We start from the raw sequence: 16,462 nt of genomic DNA, 5'->3' as shown, positions 1-16,462 counted from the left end.
GGAGAGCACACAAGATGACGCTGTGTAATGAGAGTTTAAGAAGGTGGGAGGGTGTTTCAGCTGAATTTTGACACACGAACACGCTGATTTGTGTGTGTGTGTTGGAGAAGCGCTGGACACATGTGCGAGAGATGATGAATGTGTGGTCGTTGTGTGCACCCTCTTCTTACATATGATGGGTCAGGGTCCATTATTTTATCATATTTGCCTTTCTCCTGATGATGACCCACAATAAGCTTCTTTCTGTAGCACAGAGTTTGTTTCAATTTAGGTTCCCTGTAAAGTAAATCTGTTCAGGACACTGGGTCTGTGTTTCTTTTATGTCGCATTAAGACTTTGACTCCCTCCTCCACTCGTGAAGCATCAAGCACTAAGACTCAACGTTTGGCCAGAAGTACTGTGACTTACCTTCTTCTTTAATGATACTCTAGAAACACGGAGGGGATTTTCTTGGATTTTTGGGTCAGTGGCTTCCAAAAATATCAGTACTTGAATTCCATGGCTCTTTCTTGCGTGCTATTCTGCCACAGCTAATGTCCAATTAAAATATTTGAAGTCTCAACACCACGTGGAAATCACACAGCAATTTACCGTGTCCTGATTTGACTCGCATGCTTTCTTTTTTTTCCGTGTTTTACAGCTGCACATCAGGATCAGGACCAAAGCTTCTTTGTGTTTAAAAACAAACAAAAATAAAGCAAAGTGTGTGCATACATAAATTTAAATTCTCCTCTATAATGTCTTGCAGATAAAACTATGCTTGTAACAATGTGTATATTGACCTATTTTACTTGTTTGTCTTCTTGTGCAAAGCCAGTGTTTGTTTTCGTTGTTGTTTTTCTCTTTTCACTTCTCCTCCTTTTACATTATGGTTCGCCGTACCGCACGACTTACCAAAGCAGACTCATAGTTTTTCTTAGAAAGGCCTGACTCAAAGTTCACATTTGCTGCTGTCAGTTCCTGGGGGTCATTTTGAAAGGCCATAAAAAAGCAGTTGGCATTCGCAGACTCTTCGGCCTGTATAGCTGGTGATGGGTGGACTGACAGGCACTAAGACAAAGTGTGGGTCAACCCCACCATCTGTCTCCTCTCCTCGCAATGCGGGGGTGCAGACACTCCCAAACCTCCTGCCAAAACAGGACCTAACCACAGCCTTCTGCACACACAGTTGCGCAACTCTAATTGCTATGGTAGCATTTTTATCTTCTTTCTTGTATATATAATCAGATCCAGTTACTATAATTGAACATAATGAAATAAAGCAAATTAATGTAATTTCAAAAAATAAGGGCAGAAACATGCCAACTAGATTATTGTGTTTAAGCACATCAAATAGCAAAGGGGCACACTGGGAATTTCTGCAGTGCTTTGGGTGCATTTGGCGTCTCGTGTGCTGCAGCGCCGGCTGGCTTGATGTTCACTCTTTCACATCATAGCACTGATGAGTAGTCAAACACACCTTCCCTTATTACAGATATGAAAAATGATTTCAGAAATCAGGCTGCCACAGCGGTGTAATTAGACCACTTAGCCAGTTCTTGTTCTTTGGTCCAGTTTCAAAGGGAGAAAAAAAAAGCATCAGGACATTTTAACCGCCCTGGATGGGGGGGGGGGTGCTCAACCCAGCAACAGGGTTTGCTCTTGTGTCTTCAAATGTGTTTTTATATCAATAAGTCTTTGTATTTAGTAAATACACAAGATTGAATTTGGCTCTCGCCAAGATATTTAGAATGAATAAGAACTCTTTTTCGAAAACAACCTGGAAAGATTTTCCTCAGGAAAGTGGTAATCATGTTTGTTGCTATCATGTCATGCAAGCAGTTGCTTTCTGTACAGTTGTGTACAGTTTTTCCAAATAGTATGTCCCTCATTTTGGAAATGAAACTTCTTAAATCACACAGTGAATGTTGCATGTTGAGTCCTGCCAATTATACCGAGGAGACATTTTGGAGACATTTTCTAAACACCCTGGTGTGCCAGTCTTTCCTCCTCCTCCTCCTCCTCAATTACAGAATAATCTTATGCCTCTCCTATTACATCCCATTTCCAGAATGAATATGCAATTCCCCCTCCCCATGGCAAATTTTAAAGGGCGTTTACGCCTTCGGTCAGTTGTCATAATGCTTGGCTGATTCTTTTGGCAGAAGGCCAAAAACTTGCATCACCCTTTTTTTCCCCGTTCTCTTAATCACCAGTATTCCTGACACGCGCACACACACTCACTCACACACTCACGCACACACACCTACATACGAACATGTATCCCAACCAATTGTCCCTTTCTTGTTAGGGACTGTCTCACACTCCATCACACTACCGTACACCAAACTGTGACTCGTATAAATAACCCCCCCCACCTAACGTGTACCAGTGCTTCTCATACTCCGTCTGAGCATCGCGGGCAGTGCTGCCTCTAACCTTTGGCTTTTGTGATCCTTTATGAATCAGCCGGAGTCACAGACCGGGAGAGACGGAGAATAAAAACAAGCGCTCCTCTGGCGTGTGTGGAGTTCGTTTGTCAAGTTGTGGCTTCACAGTAAGGTTACACAGGAGAGAGGCGTGTCACCCCTCAGTGGTAAACAAAATGGCCGAGCAATAAAGTCTGCATTAGGTGGGGCCAGCCTCCTGGCCGCCGATCCTTCTGTCCCCGCTGTACGGCCGCGATGCTTCCTGCGGTGCACTCGGCGCGGCTGGTTTCTGGAAAAGCCTCAAGTGTCTGGGTGTTTCTTGGAAGGACAGCTCAGCCTCATATTGTTCAGAGTAAATGCGTTCTTGCCTTTCAAACCCAGGGCAATATCCAGAGGAAAACAAAAGGGCGGTCATTCGATGGGCGTTTGACATTTTGGGTTTGAATCTTACTGGAAACTCATTTTGAGAGACGTTATATATAGCGGCCCTTTAACACGAAGGTTATGAAAATCCGAAACATTGTCATTATTTTCACATTGACACCCAAAATAACAAGACATAAATTATTTTGTACTTGCATATGGTATATGCTTATGTATAATGTGACCCTTAAGCTTAATAATAGCCCTTAAAAAGCAACATTTTCATGTCCAAATTAATTTGAAAAGAAATGTTAGAAATGTCCACAATTAAAGAGGCGAGCTTCAGGTGGTTTTCAGCAGTTCTTTGCAGCGCATTTGCTTTTTTAGAAGGCAATCTGGTGCTCAGGAGAAGCGCATGATCCCAGAGGTTACTGCAATCCCTGGGGGGCGGCAGATGGCCGACAAAAGGCGTCTCAGAGGTGTCGAGCACCATTTCTACATCTGGGGGTTGAGGGCAAAGACCCACCTAAAAGCTTCTCAAAGGAGCTGTTGCCAGGCAGGGCGAGGAATTCTGCAATCTCTTAATGAGGTCACAGTCGTGTAGTTCTCTCTGCTGGTGCACACAGCCTTCTCTTAAGGGTCTTAGACGCCCACGCGTTGCTATAAAAGGAAAAAGATTCAAACGCAATATGATAAGGAGTTCATTATTTTTTTGTTTTTCAAATATTCAAATATCAGTCAAGATTCTGCTGAAGAGGGAAACCTCTGATTTTCTTTCCCAAGTTTTTTTTTTTTTTTATACATATCTTCCTAATCAAGAATCACATGCACCAGATATAGAATAGAATAGAATATAATAGAAATCCTTTATTGTCATTGCATAGTGAATATACAACAAGATTAGGATGCTGGAATTCCAACAACTGGCAGTACAAGAGTCTCTGGAAAAGTGTGTATCGCAACATTTCTTGAAGATTCTGAATCTTGGACAACAGCAGACACGATGTTTGTTTCTGTAGGGCAGGACTGGTAGACGCAGGATGAAAAATGATTGAAGTGGAAAAGCTATAACTCTTGGCTGATACATCACGGAGGGAATGACAGTAGCTACAGGCTAAATGTCAACGGCGGAGGACAGAGTTTAGAGCGGGCCCTTATAAAAGGCAGAGTTCACTCAATAAACGGAATTTTCTGTCATCGAACCGAAAACGGAAAACCTCTGCTCTGTCTTACTTTCAATTCATAAAGTCATAGAAAGTGGAATGGCGACATTGGTTTTGCTTTTTTTTTTTTTTTACTGTTGTCAGGAATACAATAATATGGATTTTATGCAGTGTGGTAGTGAAGCGTGAGATGCTTATTGGTAACCTTTGCCACCTATCATGGAAAAATGTGCACTTGATATCTTCATCTGCCATGCCATTAGTATTCTGACTAGAACAGTAACTCATTGGTATTAGCAACACGTTGTCTTTCTCTTCAACACATGTGCAAGTTATTTATTTTTGTAGCGTTATAAATTGAGGATGTGTCCTAAATTCTAATACTCAAACGACCTCAGTAAGGCTTTTTTGTTTTTAGTTTGGTCCTGGAGCGGAAAATCATAATGTCGACATACAAAGCAACATTATTTAACCCAATACATGAGGAACATTCTCTAAGTGAGACCAGCAAACACAGAACAATATTGTTCTTTATTAATTTGTAGACATCAAACACTCTGTTTCTTCAGGTGTATACTATACAGTATACTGTCTTTACAGAACTATTTGAGGATAATAATACAGTTTGCACGAAATAGACATTTTGGTGTCCTTGAGTCATTGATCTTGCCTTGAGAAATCCATGCACATACTTTACCTTTACCTTCATTCATTTAGCCAGATTCATTAGCGTGCTTGAAATATTCCCTGGTCCTTTGTGGCCTGTGTGTAGTCGTGCACGTGCACACAGTTTTATCCATAGTTCACACTTTACAGCTATAGGGTGCAAATTCCCATCGCCCCACCTTTCTCAATCTCAGCAATCAAATGCATTCGTATCAATATTGCAGAAGAAATGAGTTGAATGTGGAAACTTGCCCCCCCCCCCCCACAAAAGTGCTAACATCATGAGAATATCTTCCCTTTGAGCAACCTGTTGAAAACCCCACATTTACTGTTCACACTGAAGGTTTTCCTTTTAGCTACCCCAAGGCCTCGTGAATTATTTAGAAAATTGTACGCCTGCATTTGCGAAAATCTTTCTAAACATCTCTTTCCTGTCTCCATTTTCACAGTACAGAAACCGAATGGAGCATCGCGGATGCTGCCATTGAGACCGTGCATGGCCTCGAGTTCTGTTTGGTGGAGCCATTAACAACAATGGCTGTTGAAATTGTGCGGTGAAGTTTGTACAGCAACCAAAGGCGGAGATAGGAAACCGTGCCCTAAGGCGAGGGCCATAAATCATAGGATGAGCGTAGAGTTCCCTGCACATGGCCAGATCCTCTGTCTACACCAGCGCTGACATTCGAGGCATCATTCAGGAGTTCCCTGACATTTGTTTTGGCTCTTACTCACCAACAGCATGACCTGTCCTCGAGAATAACAGAAATGCTCACACTGATCGTGTGTGTTGTATTGTGTTGAAAGACAAATTCAACTTCTGAAAAAGCCCCACTCCTGTCTGGCTTAGTGCCACCACAAAAGCTCTGTTGGCCTCTCCCTTTGTGTTTCGTGTGCACAACTCGTCAGATGTTCTTGAATTTCCCTGCTTGAACTATGAATGCTGGGTACGGCGCACGTTTGCTTGTGGGGCATCTTGTTTTGTTTTATGTATTTGTGGTTTTATTTGAAGCGTACCCACTCCTGCTGGCGTTGGTCTTTCATACGGCCGGTTGGCGAGCCCAGGCGCTAGGGTGGGGCGCTTGTATGTGTGCCTCCAGTCTGGTTGCTTGGTTACGCTGCAATTAGCAATGGCTCTACGATAAACAACTAATTAATACATAAAGTTCATGCCAATAATTATTTTCTTTCCCCTTTTTCACAGAGTTTCAAGGCATCCTGCGTAAAGATCCCCAATCGTCGCTGCTCTCTCCAGCCAGGTCGAAGACCAGCCCCGCCCCGCCCCAACACCTCCCTGCCCCCTTTCCCTCCTGGTGCCAAGATGGCCACCGGTGGCGCCCCTCGCCTCTCCGTGCCACTAGTGCTGTCTGTCACCACTCTGCTGCTGTCACTGCTGGTCAGCGACTCCCTCGCCTCCTGTAAGTATCGAGACTTTGATGAGCCAAGCTATCTCGTAAAGCTCCCTTGATGGTTCATTATAGATCAGAATCAGAGGATATTACCGAAAAGTAGTCACTCTATCGACTACTCTATTCACTATTCACTACTATCTCATGCAACTTGCTTCTGGTGAGCATGTAAAGGCACGTATGTCTCCGGTTGTCATGTTCTGCTTATCTTCTAAAGTTGTGTTGTTTATAGACTGCACCCTTCTGAAGACGGTTCCCTTACAAGTTTGGCTTCAGAATAGTTCTTACTCTTTCATCTGTGTTGGTCTATTTATGGTTTGATAAGTGCGGTTCAATCGTCTCTGCGATTTTGCTCTGTTAACAGAAATGTTCTGCGTTGAAAGGACATGGAAAAAACATGTATTTTGTTTTTAGATGTAAGATTTTTCTTTGTCTGAAACCCAGACAATACTAGATAGTAGTTATCTACAATATTCATTATTTACACATAATGCCTGTCTTCGTAGATTTTTCTCGTTAACGTCTCATGTCAATAGCAGGGCAAAGTCATCCCACCCTATCAGCTCCTGCTCAGGATTTGTTCTGCACCATTTCCCGGTTAAGAAGGGTTTAGAGCAGCGCAGAAGATAAATATTGCAAGAGGGATGGCAAGGAGACAACCATGCACCTAATGTGTGTAACACGTATCCAGACCGCCGAGATGACGCCTGCAGATTGAGATAAAATGAGATGAATATAACAACAATTATGATGACAATAATAAAATTCATAATAATAAACAATTATTCTAAACAAAGAGACAATCCTTCAAGAAGGAGAGCAAGGAAATAAATAAATGCCGTGTTTTAAATCTAAAAAAAAACAGAATGACTATAAATGATAATAAATGTGACTGATAAATAGGCTTTTCAGTGTATTCCATCAGAATGCCTTGTTCCAGTTTCTGACATTCCGGGAGTCCGGATCCAACGTAACATGAGGCCTTGGTTTTTGTCATGTCGTAAACAGCGCTGTCTCCTCTTGATTGCCTTGTGGTTTGAGTGTCTAGTGTCATTATTGTTGCATTTTATTTTATATATATTTTTGCCTTGTCTGAAAACATCTGACATTAAATGTGGAACAGATGTCTTTGTTTTCTTCCCATCAACCTTTTTTTTTTGTTTGGTTCATTTGATTCTCATTTTCACAAGGAAACAAAGGCAAAAGTTCCAGAACAACAAATATGGCAAAAGTTTTAACAACAAACAGAGGAAGTTATGATGATGCAAATTCAATTCAGTTTTTTTCTGTTTCTGAAAACACACTCAAAGAAAGACAAAAATGAATGTTGTCGATGTGCGTCTTCAGAGTACAGACCTCCTTTCTGAGGCACTTATGGTTTGGGTTGTCCCTCGTGCTGTTGCACCAAACAACATTACACCCACGCGCTTCTTCACTCGTCCACAAGTCACTGCCAGCTTCAGTTCTCATCCATGTTTCATCCCTTGTTTTAACTGATTCATTAGTTAATTGGCTCGGTGCAGCTTTTTTGTTTTCGACTGATTGGACCGGTTTGTGTCTGTCAGTATCTGCAAGTCTATTTGCTCTGCCTGTGGACATAATAGCTGTTGTAACCAAGCTCTCTTCATTGTTGTCTCTTGCTCACATTCCCACTTTTTTTCATGCCATCCCTCCTTCCCTTTGTCTGCCTCTGCTCTCCATCCTTGTCCATTTGCACTCAGAAATTACAGTGAGAAGGAGACATTTTTACGGTAATCAAAAATGAAAAAGAATGACTGCTAAATAAATCATGTCACTCAAGTCAAGTTTGAGCATGTGTGCATCCTGTTGCCGTGACATTTGTATGCATACAGCGTGCTTGTGTGTGTGTGTGTGTCCTTCAGAATATTGGGAAAGTTGGTGTTTATTTTTTGTAGCACAGCAACAATAACCTAATTAATGCAAATAGGAAAAAGAGACGATTGCAATCGTCTCGTCTACAGCCACGTCTCATATTCGCAGGTCAGGGGTCAGCTGGAGCCTTATCCCATCTCGCAAAAGGTGGGGCACACCCTGGACAAGACGCCACCTCAAAGTGGAGCACTGCTGAAGGTTGTGTGTATGAAATGTAGCATCATTGACGATGTTACACTGCAGTGGTTAAAATAACTGAATCACACCTATCAGTCAGAAAGTGTGATTATTTTTCTTCTGCCATCAAAAGGTTGTGTTTCTCACATCGTCAGGCAGGTTGATAACATTTTTCATAATAATAATGAAAGCATAGGCAGTTACTGAAGTTATTTGATGTATGAATACCGCCTTCGATAATATGAGTTGTTTGATTTATGAGCCATGGAGTGATGGAGTTGCTCCAGGTGTGGTTGGAAACTAGCAGCCTTCCAACAGTAATATCTGCCCGACCACATTTAATCAGATTTTATTTTACCATTTTGTAATATTAGACAGTTCTTCGCCTGAATAATGTTTACTACATGTTGCTGTCCTCAGAGCATCCAGAGAATCACTTCTGCTTCAGCAATGTCACCCACAAATTCAACGTCTGCAACGGTGCTTTTCTTGCATAAATGATTTCCTTTTTATTTTGGTATTTAACTTTGACAGCAAATCAGAAAAAAAATCTAGATTATATCTTATTTTCGTTTTTCTCTATTTCCATGTTTGCATTAGGGGTCGTCTTCGTGGATCATCTTTGTCCGATACCCATCCTCAGTTTCTTTTTCCCTCCAGGAGCCATCATCGCTCCTACAAATATGGCCAAACAATCTCAGCGTTGACTCTCTTGCATTCCCACCACACTGTCCATATATATACTGTGTATATATTCCTCCTCATTTCTTGGATTTTTATATTCTCCACTGCAGCAAGTTCCCCAAAAGGTAATAGTCCTGAAGTCAGACCGATGAGATGAGGGTCTTCAATTATTGATATTCCTTTGAAGCTGCCAATTAGAAGAGAATGCAGCCCTTTAGGTGAGCTGTTGTTTTCTTGTTTTTCTGCACTATACCTGTCTATAAGTATATCAATCTCCTCCTTTCCAACCACAGCTCCCTGTCTTTCTTTCTCCTGGCCTCATTCTTTAGCGTTCCCAGTCAAATTTGAGTCAACACTGTCAGGTTAATTCTGTCAAATAGAATTTTATGGGCATCCTGCCGTTGTACCCCCCCCCCCCCCAGTGCTTCACTCTATACAGTGTTTTCTCTCAAATGAGAGGAAAACAAGTAAATTTTTAAATGAGTTGCAGATGCTGCCTTGAGTAGCTTGTTGGCTGTCTACTTTCTGAAAGCTGTTTGAGGATGTGCACGCTGTCAAATGTAGAGGAAGTTCCTTCCTTTTTTTAATTCTTATGTGAATGGTGCCATCCCACAATGTGTTTTTTTAACTTCAGAAGTTTAACAAAATGGCGTTTAAAACTGCATGCCTTTATGAGCACATGTAGATCTTCAAAGGTTTTTAAATCTCCCCCAAACAAAGATTTTCCTCAATGTCTGTGGCCTGATTATTTTGCAGACCTCTCTGACTGCAGAGGCGGCTACTTTTATCTTCTATAGCTTTGCTTGGGTTTGAATATAGAAAAATATGCAGTGAGAGTTTTTCCGAGTGTTTTCATTTCCGTTGGGAAATGCGTGTCTCCGTTTTCTTCTTCTCTCGTCTGTTCTTGCACCTTTGGCAGTTGGACTTGTCCTCTTCATCTGGTGAGCTAACAGCTGTCATTGCCATCCATAGAGTTTCTGAACAGCACAAATTCATTCTCTTTTCACCTCCTATGTGTTTCCTCTGTGACACACACTTAGGCGTATTTTTACCCTTTTTCCTCTCTGGGGAACAAAGCATATTTATTTCCATTGGGCAAAGGGATACTATTTTCCTTTAGCTTTCAACAATGGTTTCAATGGGACCAATTTGCACATATTACGAGCGTTCCACTCTTTTTATAAATGCAGCTTTGCTGTGACAGCAGTGCGGCTTGGAAGAGTTTTTCACCTCTGGGTGCGAACACTCCTCAACTTATTTTATTCTGGGTTCTCACATCCTGCCACAAATCCCTCATGAATGGCAAAGCCTGAGTTTTGCAAGTTTATTTGGAGTGTAGCTGACATAGACCTGGTCTTTGTGATGCAATTGGGAAGGGTTTGCCCAAAAACATCACTTCCCCATCAACATCTGCTTCATGGAGCATTGAGGTCTCTGTTTTTCTTAAAATGAGTAAACACATTTTCTAACGTAGCGGTGTGATTTCATTTATTTTCTATGAGAAATGTCTTGGAAGATGTGCTCATCCTTTTTTAAATGAACCTGCCTTCACAATTTTAGCAGGGATTTTACTTGTTACAAAAAAGTTCCTCAGAAAGCTGTATTCCACGGAAGGCAAAATTATCTTAGCTTTTGTTGAAATTGTTGAAAGGAAAATGTTAATTTTCAGGTCGCAATACAATTTTCTACTTGTCGAACAGTCGGTACAATCCAGGCAACATAAAATAGCTTTCTGAATCATCACTTCACTCCCACTAATTTACATCCCAGCTGCTCCAAGAGCAAATCCCAATAAGCCTTTCTTCATCATATCGTAGCCGGACTTTTTCATTGACTCTTGCGCTTACACAGCAAAGGTACATGAAGTGCCTTCATGTAACTGACCTTGTGATTTGGTGCTATTTAGCTACACTGACTTGACGTTCAAGCAGTTTTCCAAGTCAGACAAGTTTTCCATCTTTACTTTCAAATGTTTTCCCCTTCAAAAAATATAGAAACAGGAATTTATGTTCTTTCTATTCCAGCTTTTTGCCCAGTTGAATTTTTTGTGTGTGGCAGTTTTCTGTTTCTTGTTGGCAATGGTTGCTTGTGAAAACCTCAAGACAAATGCTTGGTTTCCATGGTGACGTAACTTGGCCGGTCAGCCTATGAGAATTGGTCCTGAGTGATGGGTCCTTGATTCGGGCCTGGGAGGGGGGGGGGGGGGGGAGTTTGCAGGATTGATTGTGTGTTTGCTGTTCAATGCATCCACTCTGATTTCCATTTGGATGAATCAGTGTATGCATCCGGCCATCTGTCATCCATCCCTCCATCCATATATGCATTAGTGTGTGTGTGTGTGTGTGTGTGTGTGTGTGTGTGTGTGTGAGTGTGTATGTGTTGCTGCTTGCCATTCTAACCTCTGTAGATTATAAACCATGTCTAGATTTAACGGACAGGAAGCTGTTTGCCATCCCGCTGTTAGTCGGGTTTTGGAAAATAAAAACTGAACCACGTGGATGGAGTTTTTTTCTTAAACGAGGTCATGTGGATGCAATTCTTTTCGAAGTGGAGGAGGAAGGATATTCGGTAAAAAAAAAAAACAGCTACATGTGTGCATGGCCTTAGTTATATGTTTTTAACTTGTTGCTTGTATCTGCCAGAAATACAACAGCAAAATAAATTTCACGTTGACGTCCTACTCGTCTGCATTCTCGCCGTCGTCAGACTCCCTTCCTGATTGTGGCAGCAGCAGCAAATGGATTTACTTTGCTTGTTCTGGTTTCTCTGGTATCTGCAATCTAAAAAGTCTCACCGTGTTCTGGATCTATTTGTGGGAAAAATGGATAATAAAAAGTGGTCTTTTACCAATTTTCTACTCTTCTCTGCAAATCACTGAGTGGCCATCTGTCATTTTGTCCCCCACTTTGCTAATTCCACTAATTATGAAGCCTATTTATGACCCAGAAAGCTTTTCTCCATCAATGACTGTATTAGTCATGAAGTTAGTCCCCTCCTTTCTCTGAAACAGACACTCACCCAACAATAAGTAAAGAGCTGTGATGGTGCCATCGCCTCTTCCTCCGCACCATTCTCTGCTGTTCTATAATCACATTGTTGGTGCATTGTGACTTATCATGTCCAACAGAGGTAGCGGCCAGTAGCAGGTGGTTGCTGTGTTAGTGGAACAAGCATCTGTGTGCACAGTGTGAGTTTCTTTTCCGCCTTGTAGCCGGTTGTGTTTGCGTGGATCTGTTCTATTCTCGGGACCTTGTGAAGGAAGACAGGCCCCCATCGCTGGTTATTTTGGCTCTGCCCATGTTCCCCTGCCAGGCAGATAAAGATGGGATGTTGTGTGCTTATCTTGGCAGGGATGTACCGCAGCCTGTCCGAGTGACGCTCAGGGAATAGAGACAGACTTCGGTGGTCGCTGCAGGTGGAACGTCCTCTCAATGTCCTCTCTGACGCATTTTGATCGAGACTTTTATACAAGATACTTGCTGGATGGTTAACGGTGCTAAACATTTATAATTTTTTCACAGCTTTGGATTACAAAGATCTAATGAGTCCACATTTAGTTCTCCTTTTATTTTGAACTGTTGCAGTGGTGGTGGTGTTAATTTTTAATAGACTTTCATGTACAACGCTTCATTTAACGTCCGTGCCCATTCTCTGTGGGGTTGTGCATGGATAACTGCTCCGCTGAGGTTCAGAGACGAGCGGGGCTGCAACCCGGCTCCCTCGTCTCCACTTCACACTGTGGTTTTCATTCACCCGTGAACTGTCAAATTTCTAGACGCAAGAGATGCTCTATCCAAAGTGGGTCAGATGTTGTCTCTTGTAATTGCAGCAGGTCTTCTCCAGCGGTCGGTTATTTGCAGGATATCAACACAGTTATATGGTGAGATATGGCGAAACATATCGCTGGTCAGAATGGGCAGGCGCCGAAATCTAGGATAACCACTCAGCCTTCCTGCATCCGGGACGCATTTCCAATGCAGGGGGCGGGTTGCTGAATAACTCATCATTTGACACACTGTAAAGGAGCGACGCCTTCGCAATCATGAAGTTCGCAGAGCTGAGAGAACTGACTAGAAATATGGGATTAGCGTAAAAGTCAATAAGATGAAAGTAAAGAGGAAAATCAAACCACCATCAGCCCTGTTAATTTCTGCTGATGGTACTTACAAAGTATAAAGCCATCATTTGCTAGAGGAAGTGCGTAACAGAGGGGAAGTTTGTGATATTTAAAACCTTATTTATTTTGAGCTCATTTCGTATGTAGTATGTTTAATTATGTGGCCTACAGTGATGTCTGCATGGAACTTCATTTGAGACCCACGTCTCTGCTCGGCTTAAAGGCCAGAGATTACTCAAAGACAGCAGTGAAATATGAACGTGTCAAACGTGGGCGGGATGCTCATCCTGTAGGCCGCCGTCTGGCACACCTCCTGCCCTCTCCTCCATGAGGCAGCTTGCCTGTCTCCGGCATTGCCTCTGCAGCCGGAAGTTCTGACTCACAACTTGGATGGCGACCAGGTTAGATGCGCACATCTTTCTTGACCACCTCCATCCTACAAGGAGGGTTTCTTCTCTTTATAAAGAACCCATGTTTTGGAATTGTGAGAAGCTTCCCCGTGCGGTTATTGAATGTTGCTTTGTACCACAGTGTCAAACACAGTATCAGACTCATATTGCAGTCTTATGTTGTCTGCGATCGCAGCACAGTGGAGTGGACATCACGTATGATGCTATGAGCTTTAAGCTATAGCTCTAAGGGACAGTGCGTTGCACCACAGCCTACGGTGGAGGGTGTCGGTTCACAGCTGCAGTCCTCGTGATGCATGTAGGCAGGATGGAGCATAGATGAAAGGTCCAGAGGACAATCCCGTGCAAGGAGAAAATCTTTTCATGCTGTAAAACCTGCAAAACATCTCACAAAAATAAAAAGTCAGTCTGTTTTCATTAATTTCTTCAATAAAATACAAATAATAGAAGAAAGGTAAAGCCAGAAAATGACTCTTTTGATGAAACATTCATTCCGTCATCTAGTTCCTGCCCCCAACTCCTTTTTTTTTTTGCCCTCACCAGCTCCTCCTCGCTGCATTCCCCATCCTGTCAATCCCTGTCATTCCCTTTCATTTCAACACCGTTTTCATCCCAGCTGCTTGGCTTTCTTTGAACTTTCCAGAGGTAATTTTCAAAACCATGAACATTATGAGAAAAAATCCGGCATCTGTCAGGAGTTAAATTCAGGACGAGATGCCGGCGACCGCATTCGTGCATGTCTCTCGTCCTTTGAAGCAGGAGAGAAGGAAAGTGAGATGGAGACGGTTGAAATGTCGAATGGTTCTGGGGGGGGGGGGGGGGGGGACTAATCAAAGAGTGCTGGCCTTCAGCGGAACCACTGCCACAGGCCTGCTCTGTGTAAATCCCTCTTCTCTCTCAACAGAGGGCGCTTTGTAAAGGGAGGTCAAATGCAGAGGAGCTGTGTTCTGCAAAGCTGTTGTATCGGTTCAGAATGGAAACTTGGAGTATAAAAAGCCTCAAGGAATCATTGTATGCACCAGACAGTAAAATAAAGCCAGTTTAGATGCTTTGTTTAGTGGCTCGTTTTGCACATGTGCATTTAAAAACATTGGGTAACACCTCTTCCCAAAGACCGTGTATGTGATATTAAAATCACCTGAGGTTATATCAACAGACTTGAAATAGATTGCTCAGATTTTTTTTTTCTCTTTATGAAGGATGCAACAATCGATGTGCTTTCATTTCACCGTCAGAAGGCCTGGAATCAATACTTCCTTCTTCACAAAGACTACCATCTACGCAGGTCTTTAATAACTCTAATAAACTTGGAAGTGTTTCATCCCTGCCCTTTGGCTAATTCATTAAAGCACGCCATGGTGTCTGTCGAAGCCAAACACTCCGAATGGCCATTTATCATATATGTGACAATTTTGTTCACCTAAATTAGCAATGTGAAAGTCTCACTATACCGTGTGCACACTGGGATTTAGTTTATAACTCCTGATTTACAATTGTGGCACCAAAACATATAAAAGGAAACGTGATATTATACTGCGATTTGTTTTAATAGAAAACTTTGTATTGTTTTGTTCATGCATTTGACCATAAATGACAAATGACAGTCATAAATACCGCAGCTTGTAATATCAGGACTAAGCACTTCTCACAATAACGTAGTTAACAAACGAGGAAGGGGAGGGTTTTTTTAAGTCTAATATGTGGCAACATTTTTAGAGAATGTCAACTGGTTGGAAAAACTGTGAAAACTACTTTTGAGACATCCTTGCCACCAAATAGCAGGTAAAAACGTGTATGTTGGTGTAATATTTACATCTGAAATATTCGGGTCGTTAGTTCGAGGTGGTGAGACTAACTTTGCATGCAGACTTGTTTGTCTCGTTCTCTTTAAAACACTCGCCTTCTAGCTCTCTTTACCAGATAATGAGCGCAGGAACTCCTTTTTATATGTGTTTAGCAGTGCCGGGAGACTGGTGTTGGCCCATGGTCCCTTAATTATTAATTCGACTTTATGCACTGGCCGTTTGATCATCCCCACATAACTGTGTGATTCAGATTTAACGAGTTCCCCAGGACTCTGTTTTCTCTGTCTTTCTCGCTTTCTTTCTGTCGGGCTTGTTTTCTCTATCCTACTGCATGCAAGGCATAATCAAAAAAAAAAGTACAATAAATAACCTGAACCACAAAAGCACTAAAATGCAAACTTTTGATGGACAGTTAAATCAAAGGGTCTCTGCTCTTTGAAACCATTAAAACTTAGTATGTGTGGTCCAAGTGAGAATTTAACTGCTGGTTGCGTCTTTGGATAGGAAAGCGTTGCTAGGCGATAGAATCCTACTTTTGAAGATGCCCATTAAAATAAAATCTTGCTGCTTCATCCTCTCAATGCCCCTTCCTGGGGTCTTCCTACGGAACATTCCCTGTTGAGTCAAGTTTTTCAATCAGCAGCACCTTTGCACAGAATCCACATGTAAATTCATGTGATGATGAGGCGCATATAACGAGGAAGAGGAGAGGCTTTGCCGCACTAGCGTAGCGTGCATCTTGTAGCTCGAGATAATGAGTTCTTCTTTTTTCTGTCTGTCTTCCCTTTTCCTCCCTTTTTCGCAGCGCCACCACGGTTCACTAAAGTTCCCATTGACCAGATTGGCGTCTCAGGGGGCGTGGTTTCGTTTGTGTGCCAGGCGACGGGCGACCCCAAGCCAAGGGTGAGCTGGAACAAGAAAGGAAAGAAGGTCAACTCCCAACGTATAGAGGTGAGGTAACGTCTTAAAGTAAACCTTCCCTGCTAACATTTAGTACGACATGGCATATTAAGTTAGAATCATCTCATCTAATTCTAACATGTCGCTGATGTTTCCTGAATACTCATGAAGCTTGTCTTCAAAGAGGCATTTTCATTTGCTTTCTTCACCCACTGCTTTTACAAATACCAAGTACAAATCTTTTCTTGGACTGACTCCTCTAACCTCCTAACGGGGTGTGTGTGTGTGTGTGTGTGCACCATTTGCTTTCATTGCCCAGTAAAGCAATGCAGAGCCCTCCCAGTCCTCCCACTCCGTACTCTTTGTACTTGACTGACTTTGCTGTCGTCACGTTCTTGCTCGCAGTGCGAGCGGGAATGCATCCACATACCTCCCCGTCTGTGTGAATGCACGGTATTCATGGGTTTTTT

The 16,462-nt window shown here is 42.4% G+C and overlaps 1 protein-coding gene across 1 annotated transcript in view; it reads left to right on the top strand.

The window, feature by feature from the left end:
* The first annotated feature begins 5,888 nt into the window (after positions 1–5,888).
* The window catches only part of ptprsa (protein tyrosine phosphatase receptor type Sa), a 90,302-nt gene continuing 79,728 nt past the window's right edge, over positions 5,889–16,462 (top strand). Inside the window, exons 1-2 of the mRNA XM_068743110.1 lie at positions 5,889–6,015; positions 15,898–16,043. Of these exons, the coding sequence (XP_068599211.1) occupies positions 5,919–6,015; positions 15,898–16,043 (243 nt within the window). The 5' untranslated portion in view covers positions 5,889–5,918. The remainder of the gene's footprint in view (positions 6,016–15,897; positions 16,044–16,462) is intronic.

The sequence above is a fragment of the Brachionichthys hirsutus genome, chromosome 9 (genome assembly GCF_040956055.1).
Source record: "Brachionichthys hirsutus isolate HB-005 chromosome 9, CSIRO-AGI_Bhir_v1, whole genome shotgun sequence".
NCBI lineage: Eukaryota > Metazoa > Chordata > Actinopteri > Lophiiformes > Brachionichthyidae > Brachionichthys > Brachionichthys hirsutus.
The sequence above is the reverse complement of the archived record's forward strand: the minus strand, read 5'-3'. Positions and strand labels throughout refer to the sequence as shown.